Raw genomic sequence first — 24,931 nt, 5'->3', positions numbered from 1 at the left:
TGAGCTATGGCTGCTAAGGCTGCGCGTCTGGAGCTGTGCTCTGCAACGGGAGAGGCCACAGCAGTGAGAGGCCCGCGTACCGCAAAAAAAAAAAAAAAGCTGTAAGTTGAGGTTAACTGAAATATAATGCAAGTGTCTTAAAGATGACACCTATGTTTATGCATTCTAAAATGGCTTTATCTGTCCGTTTGTCTATCCAGAAAGCACTTACTGAGTCTTCACTATTCTACATGCTAGAGATACAGTGTCAGATAAGAGAAAATCCTTGCCCTCAAAGAACTAGTATAGTCAACCAGTAGGTCTTTTTTTAAAAGCTTACCTTCAGTTATGTATAACGTTATTTATGTAGATTATTATAACCCCTAACTTTCCTCACTTTCTATAATGTGTAAGACCAAATAATGAGATTGTTATTAAAAACACTGTTTCCCAGCCAATGTGCCATGACTGAAATATGCTAAATAGACTTTGGTGTCTTAGCTCTCCTTTTAGACTCAGGAAGGCTGTGAGGCAGAGTAAGTGAGTGTGTGTATACATGTGCATGTGTGCATATGTGATGTGCGGAGACAACAGAAAGGCACCCCTATTCTAGTGTACTTTGGCTGGTTTGATGTTTCTCAACCTTTTGGGATTTGAAGAATACCAACTATGTTACCAAATGCAAGTTTGTATGCCCAAATGCATGGTGAGGTGAGACAATACCGAAACATAGGAGTTTGGAGCAGAGAAAGGTTTATTGTAGGACCAATCAAGGAGACGGGTGCCTCCTGCCCCCCAAACCCTGAACTCCCCGAATGGTTTCAGCAAAGCTTTTTTTTTTTTTTTTTTTGCGGTACGCGGGCCTCTCACTGTTGTGGCCTCTCCCGTTGCGGAGCACAGGCTCTGGTTGCACAGGCTCAGCGGCCATGGCTCACGGGCCCAGCCGCTCCGCGGCATGTGGGATCTTCCCGGACTGGGGCATGAACCCGTGCTCCCTGAGTCGGCAGGCGGACTCTTAATCGCTGTGTCACCAGGGAAGCCCTCAGCAAAGCAGTTTTAAAGGCCCGGTGAGGGAGGGGGGCCGTAGTGTATGTGATCAGCTCATTGGTTGATATTGAGGTAAAAGGGCGGTTAACTTTAATCAACCCCTAGGCGCCAGTAGGTCTGGGGCTATGTGCTCTTGATCATCAAGTAGTTAATTTCTTCCATTTGGTGGAGGTTTTTAGCATCTGAAAAAACTCAGGAAATATGCATGAGATACTATTTTCTGAGTACTTCAGAGAGGAGCTAAAGCAGAGGATATGGGGGAAGAGCATGACCCGGGAATGCCCCATAGGTTCCTGCTAAGTTACAGTTACTTATTTGAGACCCTAAAATTCTGAGCTGGGTGTCATGGAAAACTATATTATGGACCAGATGAGTTTAATGGCTACTATTTTTAACTTGATACATTGGACATAAAAGAACTGTCACTTCTCTCATAGTTTTGAATGGAATGGATTCTTAATGCTAGCCAATGAAAAAGGTTGAAAATGCACAGACTTCCATTTCTAGGACAGGGTGGTATAAGACTCACTTATTTTTTCTTAAGACTCACTTTTAACTATCCCTTCCCCCATTAAGTACAATGAAATGCCCTAGCAGTTATTCAACTGACAGCAGTAAAAGAACTCTGAAACTTGGAAAGAAGAAGGCAGACTAGCTAGGAACCTCAGCACTTGAGAAATGACAATATGGAGAGTTCACGAGGTTTTCTTTTTACCTTCCATTTACCCCTGGGCTGGCTGTTAGAGAGACCTACTACCCAGAACCACCAAAGGGCATAAAAAACAAAAACAAAAGCCTGCTTTCACTGACCAAAGGACTTGGAAAGGGGAAGCCCAACAGAGACCTAGTTGGGTCCACATCTGGGGCCTGGTGGGCAATCTGATCTGCCCATAGCCCCAGCAGGAGCAGCAAAGGCCCTAGCGATCCCAGCCCTTGCTCCATAGACAGGGCCTTGGCAGATAGTCTGATCTGCCAGCAGCAGCAGACATGGCCATTTCAGCCCCCATGCCACGATCCAGTCCTGTCATCTGGCCTGCTGACAACAGCAGCAAGAGCAAAGGCCAGGCTATACCAGCCTCTTCTCCCCAGCTGGCACTAGTGGGCAGTCTGCCCAGGCCCGGTTGCTTCAGACCCCCTCTCCCTCAAGGTTGCCGTGGGGTAGCAACTGGCCCTGGAAAGCACCTTTTTTTTTCCCTGCAGATGGCATCAGCAGGGATTGACTGGGAGCCCCCAACAGCACCAGAAGAATGAAGCAGATCAAAGTAGCATTGTAAGGGCTCAGAAAACTAAACTGTCATTGGAACTAAAGCCCACAAAATTAGTCTAGGACGTATACACTAAACCTAAACAGGGCAACTGCCTGTAAAAATAGATCTGTGATCAAGCATCTCCTAACAATGACCAGAATATCCAGGATACAGTTGAAAACCACTCGTCATACCTAAGTACCAGAAAAAACACAATTTGAATGAGAGAAGACATTCAACTGAGGCCAGTAGTGAGTTGAATCAGATATTGGAATTATCTCATGATGGTTTTAATTCAGCTATCATAAAATTGCTCTAGGAATTGGTTACACATTTTCTTGAAACAAATGGAAAGATAGAAGATCTCAGCAAAGTAGAACCAGGAGCATTTCCTAATGAATTGGATTTGGAATGTGAAAGAAATAAAGGGATCAAGATTGGCACCATAATTTTTGGCTAAGCAACTGGAAGGAAATATGGAGCTGGCCTTCAAATGTGATAGCAAGAGGGGAGATCAGGAGTTTAGTTTCAAACATGTTTCAGGATACGATGGCCCTTTCTCTTTTTATCCTCCATGCCCAGTATATTGTGTGCCTTATTGGTGAAAAGGAAGTCCTTTTATGAGCTCTGAAAGGTTGATTCATCCTTGGGAAACTGATTAACATTGAGCATTACTAACTTGCGTACTCTTTGTAACATGCAGGGACTTCGGTTCCTTACCTAACTTGAAAAATTCCTTAACTGTTTGGATATTTAATTTTACTGTATAACACAAACAGTTATATCCACTTATTTTATACTCTTATTTCTTTTCCCCAAAGCAGTTGATTTCCAGGTCATCTACTTTACTTCTTTAGACCTAGAAACTGATTACTACAGTTATAATTCAAAACCTATTTTCTGCTGCCCTGCACTGAGCTGAGTAATTGGGTGTAAATGCTTATTCCCTTTGTATGCTTTGCCTTTTTGTTAACTGTTTTTTGGTTAAAAGACCAGAGGTTGCATTATTGCCTGCTGAATATACTTATATTAACATTTGTAAAAAGTAAATTACTTTTGGGGGTATTAATGAATAGACATTTAAATTGCATAGTTAAATGTTTTCCATCCTTTACTAAGCAAACAGTTGAATTACCCTCCTCTTTGTAAGAATTTAAACCACTTATATGCCATGTTTGAGGAAAAGAATATTTATTTCCGAAAAAAAGTTGTTTAAAATCTGAGTGATTCATATTTACATCATAATTTGTATTGTTTGTTATTATAAATATTAAAATTTAGATCGTCATATCTAAAGTGTTGTTCAGGGAACACTAATGATTAATAGGTGCTACATGGATGATGTGGTTAGAGTATGGTAGAGGAGAGAGATGCTTGTTTCCTAACTGTAAGACTTGGCTGCTAATATGTAATGTGAATATGGGGTGGGGGTGGAGGGTAGGTATTGTATATGGTGTTTACCAAACTTACTTGACAGAGAAACTTATATTCTTTAAGGATTTCACAAGACTCCAATTTGGGAAACCCCAATTTAGAGTGTTAGTTACATTTTTGTTTCTATGCTACTATATAAATTTTGCATAATCCTGATGCAACTAAAATGAATAATAGAGAAAGGAGTATTGCCGGCTTTGCAATTTCTTTTACTAACTTTTTTTTTTTTTTTTTGCGGTACGCGGGCCTCTCACTGTTGTGGCCTCTCCCGTTGCGGAGCACAGGCTCCAGACGTGCAGGCTCAGCGGCCATGGCTCACGGGCCCAGCCGCTCCGTGGCACGCGGGATCCTCCCGGACCGGGGCACGAACCCGTGTCCCCTGCATCGGCAGGCAGACTCTCAACCACTGCGCCACCAGGGAAGCCCTACTAACTTATTTAATTTAAATTTTATTTAATAAAAATAAATAAATTAAATTTTATTAACTCAGAAGTGGATCTAACTTGTTATGGAGATCCATAAAACATGGTTCTGAAGGGGACGAGATTAACAGTACTCCACAGCAGTGTCACTGGAGAAAAATCTGTTAATGAAGATAGCAACTTCTGAGTTCAAATATTAATTCCCCCTCCCCCTCTTAGATGCAGAGTTGTAATTAATGGCAGGCAAAAATACTATAGGCTAATGTAGTATTTGGGAAACAACCTATGTTAGTGACATATTAACAGAACACATTCCTTTTATAAATAGGATTTACAATGTAATTTCATGGTGTCAGACTTCCATAATCATTAGTTTCAGCTTATAAGACTGGATTATGCACACAGAATTTGACAGTTCTGATAATATTAGTACAGTCATTTCAGTATCCGTGGAGGATTGCTTCCAGGACCCCCGTGGATACCAAAATCCTCTGATGCTCAAGTACCTTATAAAATAGCATAATATTTGTGTATAACCTACGCACATCCTCTCATATACTTTAAATCATCTCTAGTTTACTTAAAATACCTAATACAATGTAAATGCTATGTAAATAGTTGCTGGTGTGCAGCAGATTTAAGTTTTGCTTTTTGGAACTTGCTGTAGGTTTTTTTTTTTTCACCAAATATTTTCGATCTGCAGTTGTTTGGATCTACAGATGCAGAACCTGTGGATAAAAATGACCACCTGTACGAATTATAAGTAATTAAGTTCATGAACGCTAGGAGAAAGGGTCAGGCGCATGTTTCCAAAAAGTTGTTTCTCTATTAAATATTTTCATTGGGCCATTTTTTGATATATAGTCCCACATTTAGAAAATAGCAAAATGTGAATGTGTAGCTCTTAATTTAAAAGTGAAAATTACACTTTGCTTGTGCCAGCCTTGAGAAGAATGGGAGAACTGTGTTCATGTCTGGGGCAGACCCTTCTAAGCATTTGGTCTTCATGGCTGTACTTCTGTAAGATAATATGTTCTAAGAACTTGCACTTCTTTTTTCTTTCTGGGCTTCTTGTAGTCTTTCTGTGGGGGTGTTTCCAGCAATTCCTTGGGGAGGAATTGGGGGATATGTCCATGTTTTCTGGGGTTCGGTCTTCTGTCCTTTTTGGTCTGTATTCTCATTTACATCAATGGCTCCTGTTCACTCATGCTTCCTAGGGAGTATAGAGATGAGAACTTAGATTTTAGAGTTTGGTATGTCTAGGCTTCAGTCCTCACTTTACCATTCACTAACTGTTTGGCATAGACAACCTGGCTTAGCTTCAGTTTCCTAATCTATAAAATGGGGGCTAACAGTATATTCGCTATTATGATAAATAAATTATAATAAATGAGAGAATCTATATAAAGTTCTCAGCAGCATGCTTGGCACATGGTATGTTGCAAATGGTAGTTGATGTTACCTTCATCATCTACATGTTGACCCCTTCCTTGAACTTTATACTCCTATCTAATTGTGCTCTCTATATCTTTGCCTTGGTCCATGGAAATCACTATTTCTGAAATTGGTATTTTCAAAACACAGTCATGTGTCTCCTTTCTTTCTCAGCTTCTTTCTTCTTCTACCAGTTCTTTCTCTTATAGTAGTCACTTTCATTTGGTGGTATCATTATTTACCCTGTAACTTTTGCCAGAAATCTGTATGTCATTCTTTCAACCAACCCCCAACCATCCCCTAGCTAATCCTTCACTACGTTGTCTGGTCAATTTATTTTAAGTCTCTCTCAGTTGCCTCTACTGAGGCATTGGTTTAGGTCTTTATCATGTTATGCTTAGGCTAACGTAATAACTTCCTGACTGGCCCGCACTCACTCCTCAACCTATCTTCCATTCTTCTGTCACAGTGATCTCTGACGCCCTTCTCCTTTTCCAGCCATTTCTCACCCTCCAGTTTTTCATGCCAGCAATACCAAACAGCTTTTAGTATCCATCGCACGCCATGCTTTGACTTGGCTCCAGGCTGTTGCACATGCTACTACTTATTTCTAGAATTTTCCCTTTATCCTTGTTGGCCTGAAAAAAAGCTCTTTTTCACCTTTCTAAGCCCTCCTAAGTGTCCCTGTCTCATAGAGGCCTTCTCTGACCACCTTCCTATCCACAGATAATAAATCTTTATATTATACTGTTTCAATACTTTGTTCTGTAACATACTGAAATTATGCACATATACCCATAGCAATCTATTAAATTGGGAGTGTCCTGAGGGTAAGAATTGCTTTATTAATCTTTTTTTGTTTGTTCTTTGTATTTTTGGGGTCTTATTTCCATTAGGGAAAATGAGGTAAATGAATGAGATAAAATGTGCAAGTATCAATAGAATTTTTTTAATGTTACTGCTTCAGTATCTATTTGTGAAAGTTCTTTACATATTGAGCTAAAAAGGCCGAAACATGTACAACCAAGTCAGAGTTCTTACTTCGAGATATGTTTATCTTACAGTCCTTTATGTGTTTTCTTTTTCATTTCCTTCCTCTTACGTCTATGTCCCTTTTTCCCTGTTTCTTATCTGTTACAAAAATATTTTTTTCTCCTCTCTCAGCAACTCTCCTTGATACATGCTCCATCATATACGAACTAACAAAAGACCTAGAGTCCATATCCCTCTACCTTGGCTCTAACTAACCCCAGCCCTTCAAACACACCTACACACGCACATATACCAATCAGATTTCCCAGAACTTCTGGATCCGCAGAGACTGCTATGTATGCCCTGAAGTCCTTGCATAAAAGTAGTAAACGGTGAATGTAGCATACGTAGACTCAGACCAGAGAATGATGTGCTATATAAAATCTAAAGCAAGGCCTACTAAATTTGTCACTGAACTGTCAAGGTTTGACAGAAGTACTAATTATGCCAATATAGGTTCCAACTTAGTAAATGCTAGTCTTAACACTATGAATTACTCATCTTTGACAGTTGAGCCAAATTTGTTCTGTTAGCATTTTGGAGATCCATTGCCAACTTTTTCAAATAAGCCTGCCCTTTCTATTTTCAAGGAATGATCTGAACTGTACTGAGCTTAATTCCTTTGTCAGGTCTTTAATTGTTAACATTTAGGCAACAGTTCCTGAGACTTTGATTTTAATAATTTCCCACTCTATGTGTGTTTCTTTAGCAGTAGCTATGATTAGGCAGACTTTTTTCCTTTGGTTTAGTCACTATACCTAAAGTAACTCTATTTGGTGTGTTTATGAAAGTGTATATGTTGGTGGTGAGAGTGGGTACCAGAAGTATTAAAGAGAAAAAAAGTTTCAGAACAACATTTCTGTTCCCCTTTCACTACCACAAAGAAACAGGAAGACAAGGAAAGGATTTATAGATGGAATGATAAGCTCTTCTTTAGTGGTAATGACTAAACCAACAGTGTTGAAATAAGAGGAAAAGGACCATAGTTAACTCTATTAGGTGTCATTCTTATATACATTTATGTGTCTATAGAGTGTCATTTTCAGTATTATGTTCTTACTGCTAATATTGTCATCATTACTATTATATTTTTGCTTTGTTTTCTTTTTGCCCACCCACCATCTACTTTCCTCAGTTTTTAACATCAGAACTGTACAGACAGTAGTAGCAAGATGCAGATTTAGTAAATGAGTGGAAAAATACCTAGAAGTACCATGATTTCTCAAAATTGTATGTTTATGTAAAATTCTGTGATATAAGTTTTTCAGTGGTTTGTTCATTCCTAGTTTGTTTTTGATATATCATTCACCAAATATTTCATGAGGGCCTAATATATACCGGACACTCATTGAGTTTATCTTCTAATATAAATATTGGGTTGGCCAAAAAGTTTGTTTGGGTTACGGAAAAACCTGAACGAACTTTTTGGCCAGCCAATGCATGTAACATTGCATATATATTACATAAATGCACATACATATGTGTGTATTATGCACACACACAGTCAATGCTCATTATTTGTGGTAGTTATGTTCTAAAAAGTTGCCATGAACACTGAATGAGTAAATACTGAATCATTTCTCCTAGGTGAGATGCGGGGTTAGGTTCCTGTGAGCCTCTGGTCATGTTTTCTTCAACTAGTCAATATATAACCTGTTTAAAGACACCTTATTTCATATGTATACTTGATTCATTAACATTGAACTCATGACCAATAGCCCTATAATTTATGCCTGAATGAAGCTTACCCAAAGTGTATTTTCTCCATAAGACATGCCACAGCCTTCTTGCACTTAGAAACACAAGAGAGTACTTTGGCAGTACACTTCGGGGCCATTATAAACAGTGAAATCACCAACAAAAAAACACAAAATGCACTAATTAAATGGCAAAAAGGACACTTGCTTACAGTGAGAGCTGAAACAAGAAGGCAGATCATCACCTTGTTCAACCTCAGCTGGTAACGTGTCAGGTGACTCAAAAGTTTCACTGCTATGCATGTGTCCGTGAATGACTGTGAAAGGGCTGTGAATATTGACTTTGGGTTACAAATAAATTTTAGTAAGTGACTTAACAAATACTTAATCTGCAAATAATGAGTATTGACTGTATGTCAACTATGTTTTATGTATGTATGTTTGTGTGTATGTGTGTGTGTATGAATTTGTTTTTGGTCTTCATTTCCCCCACCCTTATCTTCCCTTTGGTTAATTGGTTGTTGTTCTTCATGGTGTCCTACATCTATTGTAGTACATTGTGCAATTCATTATAAATGTGATGAAGCTTCTAGGCCTGTGATATGGACAGGAAGTTCACCTCATTTATTGAAGGTTTCCTCATATACGATGTAAGTTTTTTTCTGTAAACCTCTCACAGGGTGAGAACTTTACATTATAGATGTCACTCCAAAATTTACATGTAACAACTTAATGTATATTAAATTTAGTTCAATTAGATGTAGAATTACAATGAACATAATCGATACTGACTTTATGTTTGAGAATGTAAACATAGTTTTTCTTCATTTATATATATCAAGTCACTTAAAATAATTTGTATTGTACAGATATTAAAAAAATTAAGACCTCTCTCTTTTTTTTTTTTTTTTTTGGCGGTACGCGGGCCTCTCACTGTTGTGGCCTCTCCCGTTGCGGAGCACAGGCTCCGGACGCACAGGCTCAGCAGCCATGGCTCACGGGCCTAGCCGCTCCGCGGCATGTGGGGTCTTCCAGGACCGGGGCACGAACCCGTGTCCCCTGCATCAGCAGGCGGATTCTCAACCACTGCGCCACCAGGGAAGTCCAGGACCTCTTTTGATTAGCAAGATCTTAGGGATGTACCCTCAGCTGTTAAAAATGTTATTTTTACCTGGGAAATATATTTGTGGAGGAGTGCATAAAGTTTATGTGTGTGCACGCGAGTGTGTGTATTTTAAAGGATACTAATGAAATGAAAACCCGTGAATCCATCATCCAAGTTAAGAATAGAATATTACTAGTACTTTTAAAAGCCACTGTGTGCTCCTTCCCAGTCACAATCTCCTTCTCCCCATAACCACTATCCTGGCTTTTATACTAATGATTCCTTGTGGTTTTCTTTATAGCTTTACCATCTATGTATATATCCCTAAACAGTATATTGTTTATTCATTAAAAACTGAGTAGCAAGCACAAACTTAGCTGTGTAAGGAAAGGGCAATAATACCACTATTGTGTGAAGACTCAGATGAAGAGAAGCTGAACAGAACCTTTTGTTCACAGTCTGGCTTCAGATACCTGAGAGCATATAGGAGCCCTTGCTGGCAAGTCCGTTGGCAAAATCCCAAGTAAATTCCAGAACATGGAGCTCTTCACAGGCAGGACATCCGTGCTATAGTGCAGCGCTGGGTACTGAACATCCAGCAGGAATGCGGTCAGGGGGCATGCACTGCTCTGCATTTCCTGCTTTTCAGCTCGCCGAGGCTGACTCCCGCTCAGTTATTCCTGAGAACACTGCTGTGGACTGAAATGAGAGTCCTCTGCTGATCGAGGCAGCAGAGAGGAGCAGGAATCTCATCAGCCCCTGGTCAGAAAAAACAAAACAGAGGAACCTGGCCCCAGATTACGTGGTTCTTCTGTTTTCAAGTTAAAGAGCTGATCAGTGGCATTGGGAATCTTTGATGGCTCTCTAGTTAACCTTTGCTCAATGCTTAGCTGGCAGCCTGAGATCTCACTCTCTTGTATTCTTGCGTTGAATCTCCTGTTTGCTGTCCCTTGGCGTCCTTTTTTACTAGTATACTCTCTTGTTCTAGCAAACACATCCTACAATAATTTCTTCAGGAAGTATGCATTGCAAGTAATGTATTGAGCTTTTTCATGTCTGAAAATGTTTTTTTATTATTGATTTTTCTGACTCAATGTAGACTTTAAAGGTTAGAAATATTTTTCCTTCATGATTCTGAAGGTGTCGCTCTAATGTCTCATTGCTTCTAGTGTTGCCATTGAGAGATCAGAAGCCATTGCAGTGCCTGATCCATTGTGTGTGAACTGTATCATCCTCCCCTCCTTGAGCACCCTTGCCCCTACTGCTGGAAATCTGAACGTTTTGTAGCCCATAGGGTTCTTAAATTTCACAGTGGCATGTGTGGACATGTGTCTTATCTATTTTGCTGAGTATTTCATGGGTGCTTTTCTTTAAAATTTTTATTTTATATTGGGGTATAGTTGATTAACAATGTTGTGTTAGTTTCAGGTGTACAGCAAAGTGATTCAGTTATAAATATGCATGTATCTATTCTTTTTCAAATTCTTTTCCCATGTAGGTTGTTAGAGAATATTGAGCAGAGTTCCCTATGCTATAGAGTAGGTCCTTGTTGGTTACCTATTATAAACACAGCACTGTTTACATGTAAATCCCAAACTCCCAGTCTATCCCTACCCCCCCTTCCCCCCGGTAACCATAAGTTCGTTCTCTATGTCTGTGAGTCCATTTCTGTTTTATAAATAAGTTCATTTGTATATATATTTTTAGATTCCGCATATAAGCAATATCATATGATATTTGGCTTTGTATGACTTACTTCACTTAGTATGATAATCTCCAGGTCCATCCATGTTGCTGCAAATGGCATTATTTCATTCTTTTTTATGGCTGAGTAGTATTCCATCATATAAATATACCACATCTTCTTTATCCATTCATCTGTTGATGGATATTTAGGTTGCTTCCATGTCTTGGCTATTGTAAACAGTGCTGCAGTGAACACTGGGGTGCATGTATCCTTTCGAACCATGGTTTTCTCTGAGTATATGCCTGGGAGTGGGATTGCTGGATCATATGGTAGCTCTAATTTTAGTTTCTTAAGGAACCTCCATACTGTTCTCCATAGTGGCTGTACCAGTTTAGATTCCCACCAACAGTGCAAGAGGGTTCCCTTTTCTCCACACCGTCTCCAGAATTTATTGTTTGTAGATTTTTTAATGATGGCCATTCGGCCTGGTGTGAGGTGATACCTCATTGTAGTTTTGATTTGCATTTCTCTAATAATTAGCAATGTTCAGCATCTTTTCATGTGCCTCTTGGCCATCTGTATGTCTTCTTTGGAGAAATGCCTATTTAGGTCTTTTGCCCATGTTTTGATTGGGTTGTTTGTTTTTTTAATATTGAGCCGCAATAGCTGTTCGTAAATTTTGGAGACTAATCCTTCGTTGGTTGCATTGTTTGCAAATATTTTCTCCCATTCTGTGGGCTGTCTTTTCGTTTTGTTTATGGTTTCCTTTGCTGTGCAAAAGTTTTTGAGTTTAATTAGGTCCCATTTGTTTATTTTTGTTTTTATTTCCATTACTCTAGGACACTTCAGAAAAGATGTTGCTGTGATTTATGTCAGAATGTTCTGCCTCTGTTTTCCTCGAAGAGTTCTATAACATCTGGTCTTACATTTAGGCCTTTAATCCATTTTGAGTTTACTTTTGTGTATGGTGTTAAAGAATGATCTAATTTCATTTTTTTACATGTGGCTGTCCAGTTTTCCCAGCATCATTTATTGAAGAAACTGTCTTTCCTCCATTGTATAGTCTTGCTTCCTTTGTTGTAGATTAATTGACCATATGTACGTGGATTTATTTCTGGGCTTTCTATCCTGTTCCATTAATCTATATTTCTGTTTTTGTGCCAGTGCCATACTGTTTTGATGACTGTAGCTTTGTAGTATAGTCTGAAGTCAGGGAGCCTGATTCCTCCAGCTCTGCTTTTTGTCTGGTTTTCTTATCAATGCATTGATAGGAATTGCATTGAATCTGTACATTGCCTTGGATAGTATAGTCATTTTGACAATATTGATTCTTCCAATCCACGAATGTGGTATATCTCTCCATCTGTTTGTGTCATCTTTGATTTCTTTCATCACTGTCTTATAGTTCTCAGAGTACAGTTCTTTTGTCTCCTTAGGTAGGTTTATTCCTAAGTATTTTATTCTTTTTGATGCGATGGTAAATGGGATTGTTTCCTTAATTTCTCTTTCTGATCTTTCATTGTTAGTGTATAGGAATGCAAGGGATTTCTGTGTATTAATTTTGTATCCTGCAAGTTTACCAGATTCGTTGATACGCTGTAGTAGTTTCCTGGTAGCATCTTTAGGATTTTCTATGTATAGTGTCATGTCATCTGCAAACAGTGACAATTTTACTTCTTCTTTTCCAATTTGGATTCCTTTTATTTCATTGTCTTCTCTAGATTTCCGTAGCTAGGACTTCCAAAACTGTGTTGAATAAAAGTGGCAAGAGTGGACATCCTTGTCTTGTTCCTGGTCTTAGAGGAAATGCTTTCAGCTTTTTATCGTTGAGTATGATGTTAGCTGTAGGTTAGTCATATATAGTCTTTATTATGTTGAGGTATGTTCCCTCTATGCCCACTTTCTGGAGAGTTTTTATTGTAAATGGGTGCTGAATTTTGTCAAATGCTTTTTCTGCATCTGTTGAGATGATAATGTGGTTTTTATTCTTCAATTTGTTGATGTGGTTTATCCCACTGTTTGATTTGTGGATATTGAAAAATTCTTGTATCCCTCGGATAAATCCCACTTGATCATGGTGTATGATCCTTTTAACGTATTGTTGGATTTGGACTGCTAATATTTTGTTGAGGATTTTTGCATCTATGTTCATCAGTGATATTGGCCTGTAATTTTCTTTTTGTGTGGTATTTTTGTCTGGTTTTGGTATCAGGGTGATGGTGACCTCATAGAATGAGTTTGGGAGTATTCCTTCCTTTTTCAATTTTTTGGAGTAGTTTCAGAGGGATAGGTGTTAACTCTATCCCTCTATCAAATGTTTGATAGAATTCGCCTGTGAATTCATCTGGTCCCGGACTTTTGTTTGTTAGGAGTTTTTAAATCATGGTTTCAACTTCATTACTGGTGATTGGTCTGTTCATATTTTCTGTTTCTTCCTGGTTCAGTCTTGTGAGACTGTACCTTTCTAAGAATTTGTCCATTTCTTACAGGTTGTCCATTTTATTGGCATACAGTTGCTTGTAGTAGTCTCATGATCTTTTGTATTTCTGCAGTGTCTGTTGTACCCTCTCCTTTTTCATTTCTAATTTTATTGATTTGAGTCCTCTCCTTTTTTTTTTTTTTTTTGATGAGTCTGGCTAAAGGTTTATCAATTTTGTTTATCTTTTCAAAGAACCAACTTTTAGTTTCATTGACCTTTGCTGTTGTTTTCTTTGTCTCTATTTCATTTATTTCTGCTCTGATCTTTATGATTTCTTTCCTTCTACTAACTTTAGGTTTTACTTGTTCTTCTTTCTCTAGTTGCTTTAGGTGTAAGGTTAGGTTGTTTATTTGAGATTTTTCTTGTTTCCTGAGGTAAGATTGTATTGCTATAAACTTCCCTCTTAGGACTGCTTTTGCTGCATCCCATAGGTTTTGGATCGTTGTGCTTTCATTTTCATTTGTCTCTAGGTATTTTTTGATTTCCTCTTTGATTTGTTCAGTGATCCATGGTTGTTTAGTAGCATATTGTTTAGCCTCCACTTGTTTGTGTTTTTTATAGTTTTGTTCTTGTAGTTTATTTCTAATCTCATAGTGTTGTGATTGGAAAGGATGCTTCATATGGTTTCAATTTTCTTAAATTTACTGGGGCTCGCCTTGTGGCCCAGCATGTGGTCAGTCCTGGGGAGTGTTCCCTGTGCACTTGAGAAGAATGTGTATTCTGCTGCTTTGGGATGGAATGCTCTATAAATATCAATTAAGTTCATCTGGTCTACTGTTTCATTTAAGGTCTGTGTTTCCTTATTGATCTTCTGTCTGTATGATCTGTCCATTGATGAAAGTGGGGTGTTAAAGTCCCCCACTATTATTGTGTTACTGTCAATTTCTCCCTTTATGGCTGTTAGTATTTGCTTTGTATATTGGGGTGCTCCTCTGTTGGCTGCATATATATTTACAATTGTTATATCTTCTTCTTGGATTGATTCCTTGATCATTATGTAGTGTCCTTGTTTGTCTCTTGTAATAGTCTTTATTTTAAAGTCGATTTTGTCTGATATGAGTAGTGTTATTCCAGGTTTCTTGTGATTTCTATTTGTATGGAATACCTTTTTCCATCCCCTTACTTTCAGTCTGTATGTGTCCCTAGATCTGAAGTAGGTCTCTTGTAGACAGCATATATATGGGTTTTGTTTTTGTATCCATTCAGCCAGTCTGTGTCGTTTGGTTGGAGCATTTAATCCATTTACCTTTAAGGTACTTATTGATATGTATGTTCCTATTGCCATTTTCTTAATTGTTTTGGATTTGTTTTTGTAGGTCTTTTTTCTTCCCTTCCTCATTTGTTCTCTTGTCTTGTGATTTGATGACTAACATTAGTTTTGTGTTTGGATTCGTTTTTCTTTTTTCTGTGTGTCTATCGTAGATTTTTGGTTTGCAGTTACCATGAGTTTTGATATAGCAGTCTGTATATACACAAGATTGTTTTAAGTTGCTAGTCTTTTAATTTCAAATGCATTTCCAATATCCTGCATTTGTGTTCTCCTCTTCTTACAGTTGCTGGGTTTTATATCATATTTGTATGTAGATGATTTCCTACCTTTACTTTATGTTTGCCTTTACTGGGGAACTTTTCCATTTGTAATTTTCTTGTTTCTAGTAGTGGCCTTTTCTTTTCTGCTTAGAGAAGTTCCTTTAGCAATTTTTCCAAAGCTGGTTTGGTGGTGCTGAATTCTCTTAGCTTTTGCTTGTCTGTAAAGTTTTTGATGTATACATATAGCTGATTCACATTGTTATACAGCAGAAACTAATACAACATTGTAAAGCAATTATACTCCAATAAAGATGTGAAAAAAAAATCTGAGTGAGAGCCTTGCTGGGTGAAGTATTCTTGGTTGTAAGTTCTTCCCTTTTATCATTTTAAATATATTGTGTTGCTCCCTTCTGACTTGCAGAGTTTATGCTGAGAAATCAGGTGATGACCTTACGGGAGTTCTCTTGTATGTTATTTTTTGCTTTTCCCCTTGGTGGCTCCTTTTAATTTGGACAACTCAGGATTTAAGGTCTGGGAAATGTTCTTGGATGAGTTCCTCCCCTCCATTTTCTTTGTTCTTTTGGTTCTACTTTCTGGGAAATTTCCTCAACTTTATCTGCCAGGCCTTCTATTGAGTTTTAAATTTCTTCATATATTTAGTTTTCAAGAGCCCTCATTTTGTCTTCTGAAAGTTCTGGTTTTGTTTCATAGTTATAGTATCTTTCCAAGGACATTAATGGTAGTTGGAAGTTTTTTTCTTGTTTAGTATGTTTCCTCTAAGTTGCTCTTTCTGTTTCGATCTCTGTCTTCCAAATTAGACTCTTCTCCAGATGTTTTGGGAGGTTGGTTATCTACTTATGATTAGGAATAGAGCAGTGGTTCTTGAGGGACATTTGACAACGTTTAGAGACATTTTTGCTTGGCAAAACTGGCTGAGGGGGTGCTACTGTCATCTCCAGGTAGAGGCTGGAGACGCTGTTAGGCACCCTACAATGCACAGGACATCCTTGCACAACAAAGAACTATTCAGCCCAAAATGCCAACAATGCCGAGGTTGGAAAGCTGATTGAAAACTCTGAACTTGTGGAAGAACTTGTTGACTTTGAATTTCAAGGAAGGTGATCTGGTTGAGTGGTTTGAACAATAAAACGTCATTATTTTTAGTCTTTCCTTCTGGGCTGGTCACATATTCAATAGAAAATCTTACCTTTCCTGCCCGAAGGGTAAAGATCTAGCTTCTAACATTCCCCCCTGTTAATGGGAAATGGGGATGGGCTGTCTACATTCAGTTTGTGTGTGATCACATAAACCCCTTGCTTTTCATATAGTATCCACTTCTTCAACTGCCTTCTGTCCCCAGTTCTAAGACCCTGTGTTTTACCTTCTCCAGATAATGGACCTCTGTGAGGATGAGGCAGAGTAGTTACCTGGTGGCATGGAGTAGAGGAGGAGGATCTAAGACTCTTAACTGCTTCTCTAATAGATTTCACTCAAACCTTGTTAGTTTAGCCCCACCCTCTCTTTCTCAGAGTTATCTGGTGCTGCCAGTTCAGGTGCTTCCTGAGAATTTTGTAGTGTAAATGAGTTTGGTTCTGAACTTTTGTTATTTTCTCCTTGCAGTTTGGCGTTTCTATGAATGCTAAGCCAGTTACCATTACTCCATCTGCTTTCTTGCTTTCAAAATTTGATTATTAATTACTATTGTATTCTCTTATTCTCCCAGTCCTTTAAGACATTTCTTTAGCCCCTTTTCTCTCATTTTAATGGGTTCAGGGAGAAAAGTTAATTTAGATGCATTTGCTAAATCTATCCTATTATCCTGGAGACCAACATATTATACTGTATTCTAGCATAATTTTGTTTAATTCTAGTCACTTTTGACGTGCAATTGTCCCTCGGTATTTGCAGGGGATTGGTTATAGGATCCCCGCCAATACCAAAATCCATGGATGCTCAAGTTCCTTATATAAAATAGCATATTATTTTCATATAACCGACACATATGCCCCATATACTTCAAATCATCTCTAGATTACTTACAATACCTAATACATTGTAAATGCTTTGCAAATAGTTACCAGTGCAAATTCAAGTTTTGCTTTTTGGAACTTTCTAGAATTTTTTTTCATATATTTTTAATCCATGGTTGGGTGAATCAACAGATGTGGAACCTGCAGATACAGAGGGCCAACTGTATTTACTTTTGGTATCATAATGGTTCAATTCCTAGACATGACCTTTCTTCACATTAATGAAAGCTAGAGGAGATTATTGTGTGTCTGCATAGAGACACAGCTACATTCTTTTCAAAACCTTAGGGAAGTAATAGCAAATATTCAATTGTAACATATTCTAGTTTAATTGACCTTTTACTTTAAAACTTAGTATTCTGAAAGCAGCCAACTGCCTTGAGTAGAACCTTGTGCCACAATCCCAATCAATATTCAGTATTCTTAAAGAATTGGATAAAGAATATAGATTTTATCAAATCTGAAATGCCGTCAATTATCTTATCATTCCAGTTTGATTAATACCCTGGCCAGAATTAGTGGAAATATGAGAAAGATAGTAGTTTATAATGATGGCTTACAACTACCTCTGTCAGTATTCCCCCCACCCCCCATAATTATTCAAGAATCGACTGTACTATAGACTAAAAATTTAAGGATGAAATTTTAAGATTCAAAAAGAGTTTAGGCCAGACTGAAACCTAGGCCTCCTGAATTTTTGCTGTTCCTTAAACTGTCATTCAAGTATAACTAATAAGTGTAATACAGAAGTTTTAACATACATTTTATTACACTCTCCTCCCCATTTTAAGATGGGAAAACAAGCCAGATTTTCTTATATCCTGTGTCTTTTTAGCGTTTTGATGAAATAAATATAATCAAGTCCTGCTAAAATTATAGATACTATATACTCATTCAAATTTTTTTCAGTTTCCACTGAGTTTCCAGTTGATGGATTAAATCCCAAAAAAAGTTAAAAGATTTTTCAGTGTCTTTTTAGTGTACTAAATGGTTCACCTTTTCTAACCCCCTGGATGTCACTGAGAGACAGATCTTTGAAACTCTTTACTCGTGACCTATCTTCATGTCATCAATAGTTCAGAGATAAACTCATTTTCTTTGCCTCACATTATAAAAGTAGCCTAAAGAACCAAGGATTTGGTTCCTTTTTTTCATTCACAGACTTAAACACGTTTTTGGTGTTTTTTTTTGTATCAGTATTCCCTTTTTTCTTGATTCTTCCTAGCTTTCTTCATTCTACTATTACTAAAAGGGTTGGGGGGAGAAGCTATGTTTTCTTCCTCACCTTTGTTCAAACAGGAAAAAGTAAAGAATTGACTCTCTTGACCAAAAATGATCCCACATACAGATCTTGGAAAGTATCCAAAAGGTGTAGTGAATTGAAGCATACTACACAAATGTATATATAAATAGAGTCCCAAGGGTTTAATGTGTGTACAAAAACCAATTACGCTAAACATTTCCTGAAATTACTTGCTATTGTCAGGATAAGTAATCACAAGTAAGACATCCAGATTGAGAATGAAAACATTTGTGGGAGTCCTGACTCACATTGTTATATTGTCTTCTCACAGAGAAAAGTCTTTGAACAGTTTTGAGTGATTATCAAAAGGGTCCTTTTCCTATAGAGTTCTGAAAGGTACACTATTACCATTTCTTTTCCGTCCAGTTTAGCTTTGTTAGGTTGCTTGAAGAGAGAGACTTGAAACTGTAATGTAACTGATGTCCTGATGATTGAGAGTGGGATGAAATCAACTGATTCATATGATCTCAGAGAAATGTTTAAGTCTAGGTTAGATTATATTCGTTTGCCTGTCCTCTGAAAGAATAAAGACAAACTTACACTTTAAGGCAAAAGTAACATAAGTGTCCTACTGTAAATGAAGAACTTTTCTCTGTCTTCTGATTGACCACATGCATCCAGGTGTACTGTTTCTACCTGTAAAAACCAATGAGAGTGTTTTGTTTCCTGAGGAGGGGGGAAATCCATACATGTATACACGTACATGTGTGTGTATTTAATAACTTAAACCATACTAGCCTTCAAATAAAATACCACAATATATTGCGATTGCATTCTACATTAATCAATAGTTGATTCAAGCATGTTGGATTATCTTTAGTTCAGATACTTATTTGATAACTATTAATCACAAGGAACAGAGTGTGTGTTTGTGTTTTTAATGCCTGGGACCAGACATTGTTATTTTATCAGTCATTACAGTTGATTCAACTGTATGGTCAATATTGAGAGCCACCAATTTCAATTGAGGAGAGGACTGGGTAAGAAAGTGACTGGACCACTGGTTTTGCTAGTAGAAATTACTTCCTTTCCTATGGCAGTTGAGAATAATGCTAATTTGAAGTTTGAGGAGGATGAAGGATTTCCCTGTGACTTCACGTGAGACTGTAGAGGTTGTTGGAAACTAAATCATGTAGGGCTTTCTCTTTGTGAAGTGTCTATTTAAGTCTTCTGCCCAGATTTCCTTGTAGTATATTTTCTTATTTAAGAATTAGTTATGTATTTTGGTTCTTGACTAAATACGTGTCGCAAATACCTTCTCTCTGGGATTTTAAGCAGAAACATAATATCAGATTTTCATCTTTAAAACATCACTTCAAGAATGAATGGGAGAAACAAGTTTTCAGTGGTCCTAGTAGAAACTGGTAGTGGTTTAGACTACGGAATGAGTCATGCAGAGAAGTGGACAGGATTAAGAGATATTTGAAATAAACTCAGTAGGACTTGTTAGTGAAGATTAGATAAGTGATGGCTAAGATGAGAGAATGATTTAAGTTTCTGGTTCAAAAGGTAAAAGTTGTATACACTACCACTGTGAACTATTATTTTGTTTAAGATGCTGATACTATGTAGAGAAAATTACAGAGATTATTTGCCTTGAATATAAGAACACTATCTCAGATTTTTAAAAGTGATTTTGAAAGTAAATTTGTTTCTTATTTTTCTGGTTTATCAACTTCAAATAAATAATTACCTCATGAGTTATAGAAAAATGTGCTCAAAACTATATTAAATTCTATTTTGAAAGCTATGGCTGTAGTAGACAATGAAATATGAATAAACTGTTGAAGGGAAATAGAAACTTAAGAAAATCAACAAATTAAACTTGGATATTTTTTTTTCAGGGGTCCCTTCAGTGTTGTACGACGATGCATCAACAGAGAAACTGGGCAACAATTTGCTGTAAAAATTGTTGATGTAGCCAAGTTCACATCAAGTCCAGGGTTAAGTACAGAAGGTAAGAGATGGATTTCAAGTAAGTTATTTGATGTCTGGCTTTATTTCATTTCCAATCCATCTATCAACTTAACCTTCATCTGGGGGTGGGGAAGCAGAGGGTGTAATGCAGTGGGAAGTGGGTGGAGACAGTTTAAATTCCATTCTAGTTTGTCAGATTTCTAGAACATAGTATTTGAAAGATAGCTAGATTTGATTAACAGTGTTACGAAGTCATCTAGGATTGCTATTGGCCTATGTTTTTTGAATAGAAAGGAAGTAAAATCTGAAAATATATTTTTTAGGATCTAACTTGTAGTCCTATAGTATAGAACATGGGATGGGAAGGGTGAGAAGGGAAATAATGGCACAAATATAATCATTGCAGATTCAAAAGAAACTAAGATGAGTTCCCTTCAAGTCCATAACTTATTACCCTTAGGATTGTGATCTAATAGAACTAAAAGACTAATATATCACATATTGCTTAAGTCACTTATGGTGTATATGTGTAAATTTGCAAGATCAGTACTGCTAGGACTTGCAGGACTCAAAATTTTGTTTCAAGACATTGATATGGCTAATCATATTTATGTATAAATATTTATAAACAGTATAGAAGCATTTTAAAAGTTTTTTTGTTTTTTGCTGTTTTAAGCCGTAGTTCCATGTAGCCATGATTCACATATGGTCGCACTTCAGATGGCACAATTATTATTTTAACGTTTCTAATTAGCCTGTCTTCTGTCTTTAGACTTTTTCGCAGTCCAGTAAAAGACATATCCTTCTTAAGTCCTTTCCTTCTTAATCCCAAGAGCAATGCAGTTAATAGTTTAAATTGGAAAAGCTAAGGCAGAGTAGCCTATTTATATTTTATCCAGTTATCTTACTTTAAGAAGTAGAAGCCCAGATACTGTGAGTTCCAAGTTAATCTATTCCTGCAGATCCTTTTTCAGGATCATTACTTTTAAATACTTTTTTGAAACCTTCTAAATTATTATTATCCATATACTGAATGTAGAAGATTCATAGAAGTTGTTACAAAGAATCAATAACTGATTTTTTTTTAGTGCTTTAATCTTTCAATTCTTAAGGTAAGATTTAGGAATTTTATATCTTACGGTTTCATATTTTGGATTGGCTATTATTACTTTTGAATACAAATTATTTTATAAATTTAGCAGAATTTAAAATTCACTTCTAATCAGGTTTCACCACTATATTATGTTTGCTAAAACTTTTTAACTGCATTTAAGTTTAATATACTGTATTTGATTTTCTGTACCTCAGTTGTCAACTAATTTTAACAAAAAGCTTTCTGAGTACTTAGGTAATTTTGTATAAACCTAGTTCATTAAACATATAGATGTGTTGAATCTTTATTTCTCTTAAATGTTTTGATACTGTTGATGAATTTAGTAAGATTTCATTTTAAAATCACAAGTCTAAATCAATTACTCAGTATACCTATATTATGTTGATTTTGTTTATCAGTATACCTAATTCTGAATCTACAGACTAAAGACATTTTTTATGGAGACAGTTAATTACTTTCTCAGTTATCTGAGGTTCTTTCTTTTTTTTAAAAAAAAAGAAATTTATTTATTTATGGCTGAGTTGGGTCTTTGTTGCTGCGCGTGGACTTTCTCTAGTTGTGGCGAGTGGGGGCTACTCTTCGTTGCGGTGCGTGGGCTTCTCATTGTGTTGGCTTCTCTTGTTGTGGAGCATGGGTTCTAGGCATGCGGGCTTCAGTAGTTGTGGCGCACAGGCATAGTTGCTCTGCGGCATGTGGGATCTTGCCGGACCAGGGCTCGAGCCTGTGTCCCCTGCATTGGCAGGAGGATTCTTAACCACTGCACCATCAGAGAAGCCCTTGGCTGAGGTTCTTTATTGACAGATTTCTTCAGCAAGGAATCTCTGTAGCTATAGACCCAGACTGCCAGGCTGAATCTCATTTATTGTCACGTAGCCAGGGAGTCAAACACCAAACTTAAAAAGATGGAGTTGGCGTATCATCCATGTCTCTGAGGTTAAGTCTTCTGAAGTTCACTCATTTGTCGCTTTGGCATTGCTTTGAGTATGTAAATGTCTTCAAGTCCTATTCTGAAGACAAGGCTAGGGCATTTCATTAATCTTATATGGTAGGGTCACAACCTATAGATATTAAATGATATCCAATTGAATTCTGCATATTACTCATGACTTTATCTGGTTTTGATAAGGGTTTGATGTTATTCAAATGAAAATGTGCAATTGTTCCTTTATATTTATGGCAGCAAAATGTAGTTTTCCCATCTTCTTTAGCACAATGACACTCGCAATGGTTAAGAAACAGAATAAAAATTTAATCTCCACCCTACCACAACTATTTTTCCTTTTGAAGAAAAACTTGCAATGGAGTTCCTATACACACTATTGCTTATTTTCACACTAGCTTACTTTATTTTAACTTGCACACATTTTATTATAAGATATATAATAAATAATAAGTTATTTTATATTATAAAACCTCTTTGAACAGTATCCTCCACCCCCAACTTCTTTCAACATTTTTCCAAAACATTTGCCCTTCCAGTGCATGTACAAATTGTTAGTGTCCAAAAATGACCTTATTCATGGCTAAGGGTAGGAGATGTCGTATTAAGAAGAAACATATTTTGAAGTGAAATTTGAAGTACAATAAAAAGGAATCTATAAGTTTAAACAGAAGTACCTAGAAATATCTATATTTACCATTATATTCTCTTCTTTTTTTAAAATTTATTTGGTTGCGCTGGGTCTTAGTTGCGGCAGGTGGGCTCCTTAGTTGTGGCTTGAGGGCGCCTTAGTTGCAGCTCACTGTCTTCTTGGTTGCAGCACATGGGCTCCTTAGTTGCGGCACACGGGCTCCTTAGTTGTGGCTTGCCGGCTCCTTAGTTGCAGCATGGGGTCTCCTTTGTTGTGGCATGTGAACTCTTAGTTGCAGCATGCATGTGGGATCTAGTTCCCTGACCAGAAGTCGAACCTGGGCCCCCTGCACTGGGAGCACAGAGTTTTAATCACTGTACCACTAGGGAATTCCCTATATTCTCTTCTAATTAAGCCTGTCTCTCAAGCAACAGATAATTTAAAATCTATTTTATTCTTTATGTTTTCTTTTTTATTTTATTTTTGTCATTTTGATTTATTTAATGTTTGTCATTGCGTCAGTATTTTTTCTTGTTAGTACATTTGTATTCAAATACATTATTGAATAAAATAGGTTTCGTGAAGTGTCATCTGGGAAACTAAAGTATGCTATTTATTTGGATAGGTCATTATGATACAAAGACAAGTAAAAAGAGCACCTATTTTAAAAAAAATTTTATTAGAGTATAGGTGATTTACACTGCTGCATTAGTTTCTGCAAAAAGCAAAGTGTATCAGTTATACCTATACATATTTTAGATTCTTTTCCCATATAGGTCATTACAGAGTATTGAGAAGAGTTCCCTGTGCTATACAGTAGGTCCTTATTAGTTATCTATTTTAAGAGCACCTATTCTTAAGAAACTTGCAGTTTAATAGTCCCAACCATTGTTTCTAATATTATTTTTATAAGAAAAAATATGTAATAAATTCTAAATATATAATTTAAAAATTAGCTTTTGAAATGAAAAATGTATAGTAGTTAAAGACCACTTACATATGTTTTAATATTTTACATTGTCATTGCTCTATTGAAGGTCAGATGTTGTAATTATTTGAATATCTGTTCTCTGTTTTCTCATTAAAATCATATTTTTTTGTTCAATAGCGGTTCTTATAGGCTGCAGAGTATCCAAGAAACCCTTAAATTATAAGCAGAATTATGTATATATGTTCATTTTCCAGAAAAAGAGTCTACAGTTTTTATTAGATTCCTAAAAAGGCATATTATTCCTAAATGGTTAAGAATTTATCCTTTGACATATATGAAAAAGTGAAGTTGACTCTTATGAATGTGACGTGAATAAGAAGTTTCTATTAAATGAAAGCTAGGTGAATTTCTGTTAGGATTGGAGGATATTTTCATCCTTAAATACACAGCCTCCATTAATGAAATTCCTTGATTATTATCTTAAAACCTTTAATTAATGGACATTTTATCTCTTACTCTGCTGAGCCACTAATTTAAAGTTGACTTTTTCGTTTTAAAAATAAGTATCAAAATTAATTCAAGCAAATTGTTAATAGGGAAATTTAAGGAATGTAAGACGTACAGAATTGGAAACTGAATTGACAGGAGTTCTGATATCTTGAAAGGACTCAATTCTTTATGGCTTAATTTAAAAAGTTCAAAAATGGTGGTTTTTATTTTAGAATATTAAGTTGTCTTCTAGAAAGAATATAGATTGGGTTCCAGTTTGCATAGTCTCCAAGAATATCTCATTCAAAAAATCCCAGATAGCAGATGTTAGCAAAATTGGAGGAGTAAGGGCCTTTGATAATGCTCATCTCTATAAAAACAAAGGGGAAACTGGCAAACGTTGTCAAAATCAGCTTTTTCAAAACCCTGGAACAACACATACACAGAGCTTCTGAGCAAGGACTAAGCTAACCAAGCAGAGAT

The 24,931-nt window shown here is 36.8% G+C and overlaps 1 protein-coding gene across 9 annotated transcripts in view; it reads left to right on the top strand.

Moving 5' to 3' along the window:
• The window catches only part of CASK (calcium/calmodulin dependent serine protein kinase), a 389,761-nt gene that overhangs the window by 54,127 nt on the left and 310,703 nt on the right, over positions 1-24,931 (top strand). For 5 of the 9 annotated variants that reach the window (XM_082865258.1, XM_082865256.1, XM_082865252.1 and 2 more), the window contains exon 2: positions 20,271-20,383. In XM_082865258.1, the coding sequence (XP_082721384.1) occupies positions 20,271-20,383 (113 nt within the window). Of the gene's footprint in view, positions 1-20,270; positions 20,402-24,931 lie in introns of all 9 variants that reach the window. The other 4 variants (XM_082865257.1, XM_082865255.1, XM_082865251.1 and 1 more) reach the window with 1 other exon arrangement.

This window comes from Leucopleurus acutus, assembly GCF_964270905.1.
Source record: "Leucopleurus acutus genome assembly, chromosome: X".
NCBI classification, from domain to species: Eukaryota; Metazoa; Chordata; class Mammalia; order Artiodactyla; family Delphinidae; genus Leucopleurus; species Leucopleurus acutus.
This window is presented reverse-complemented; position numbering and strand designations above follow the sequence as displayed.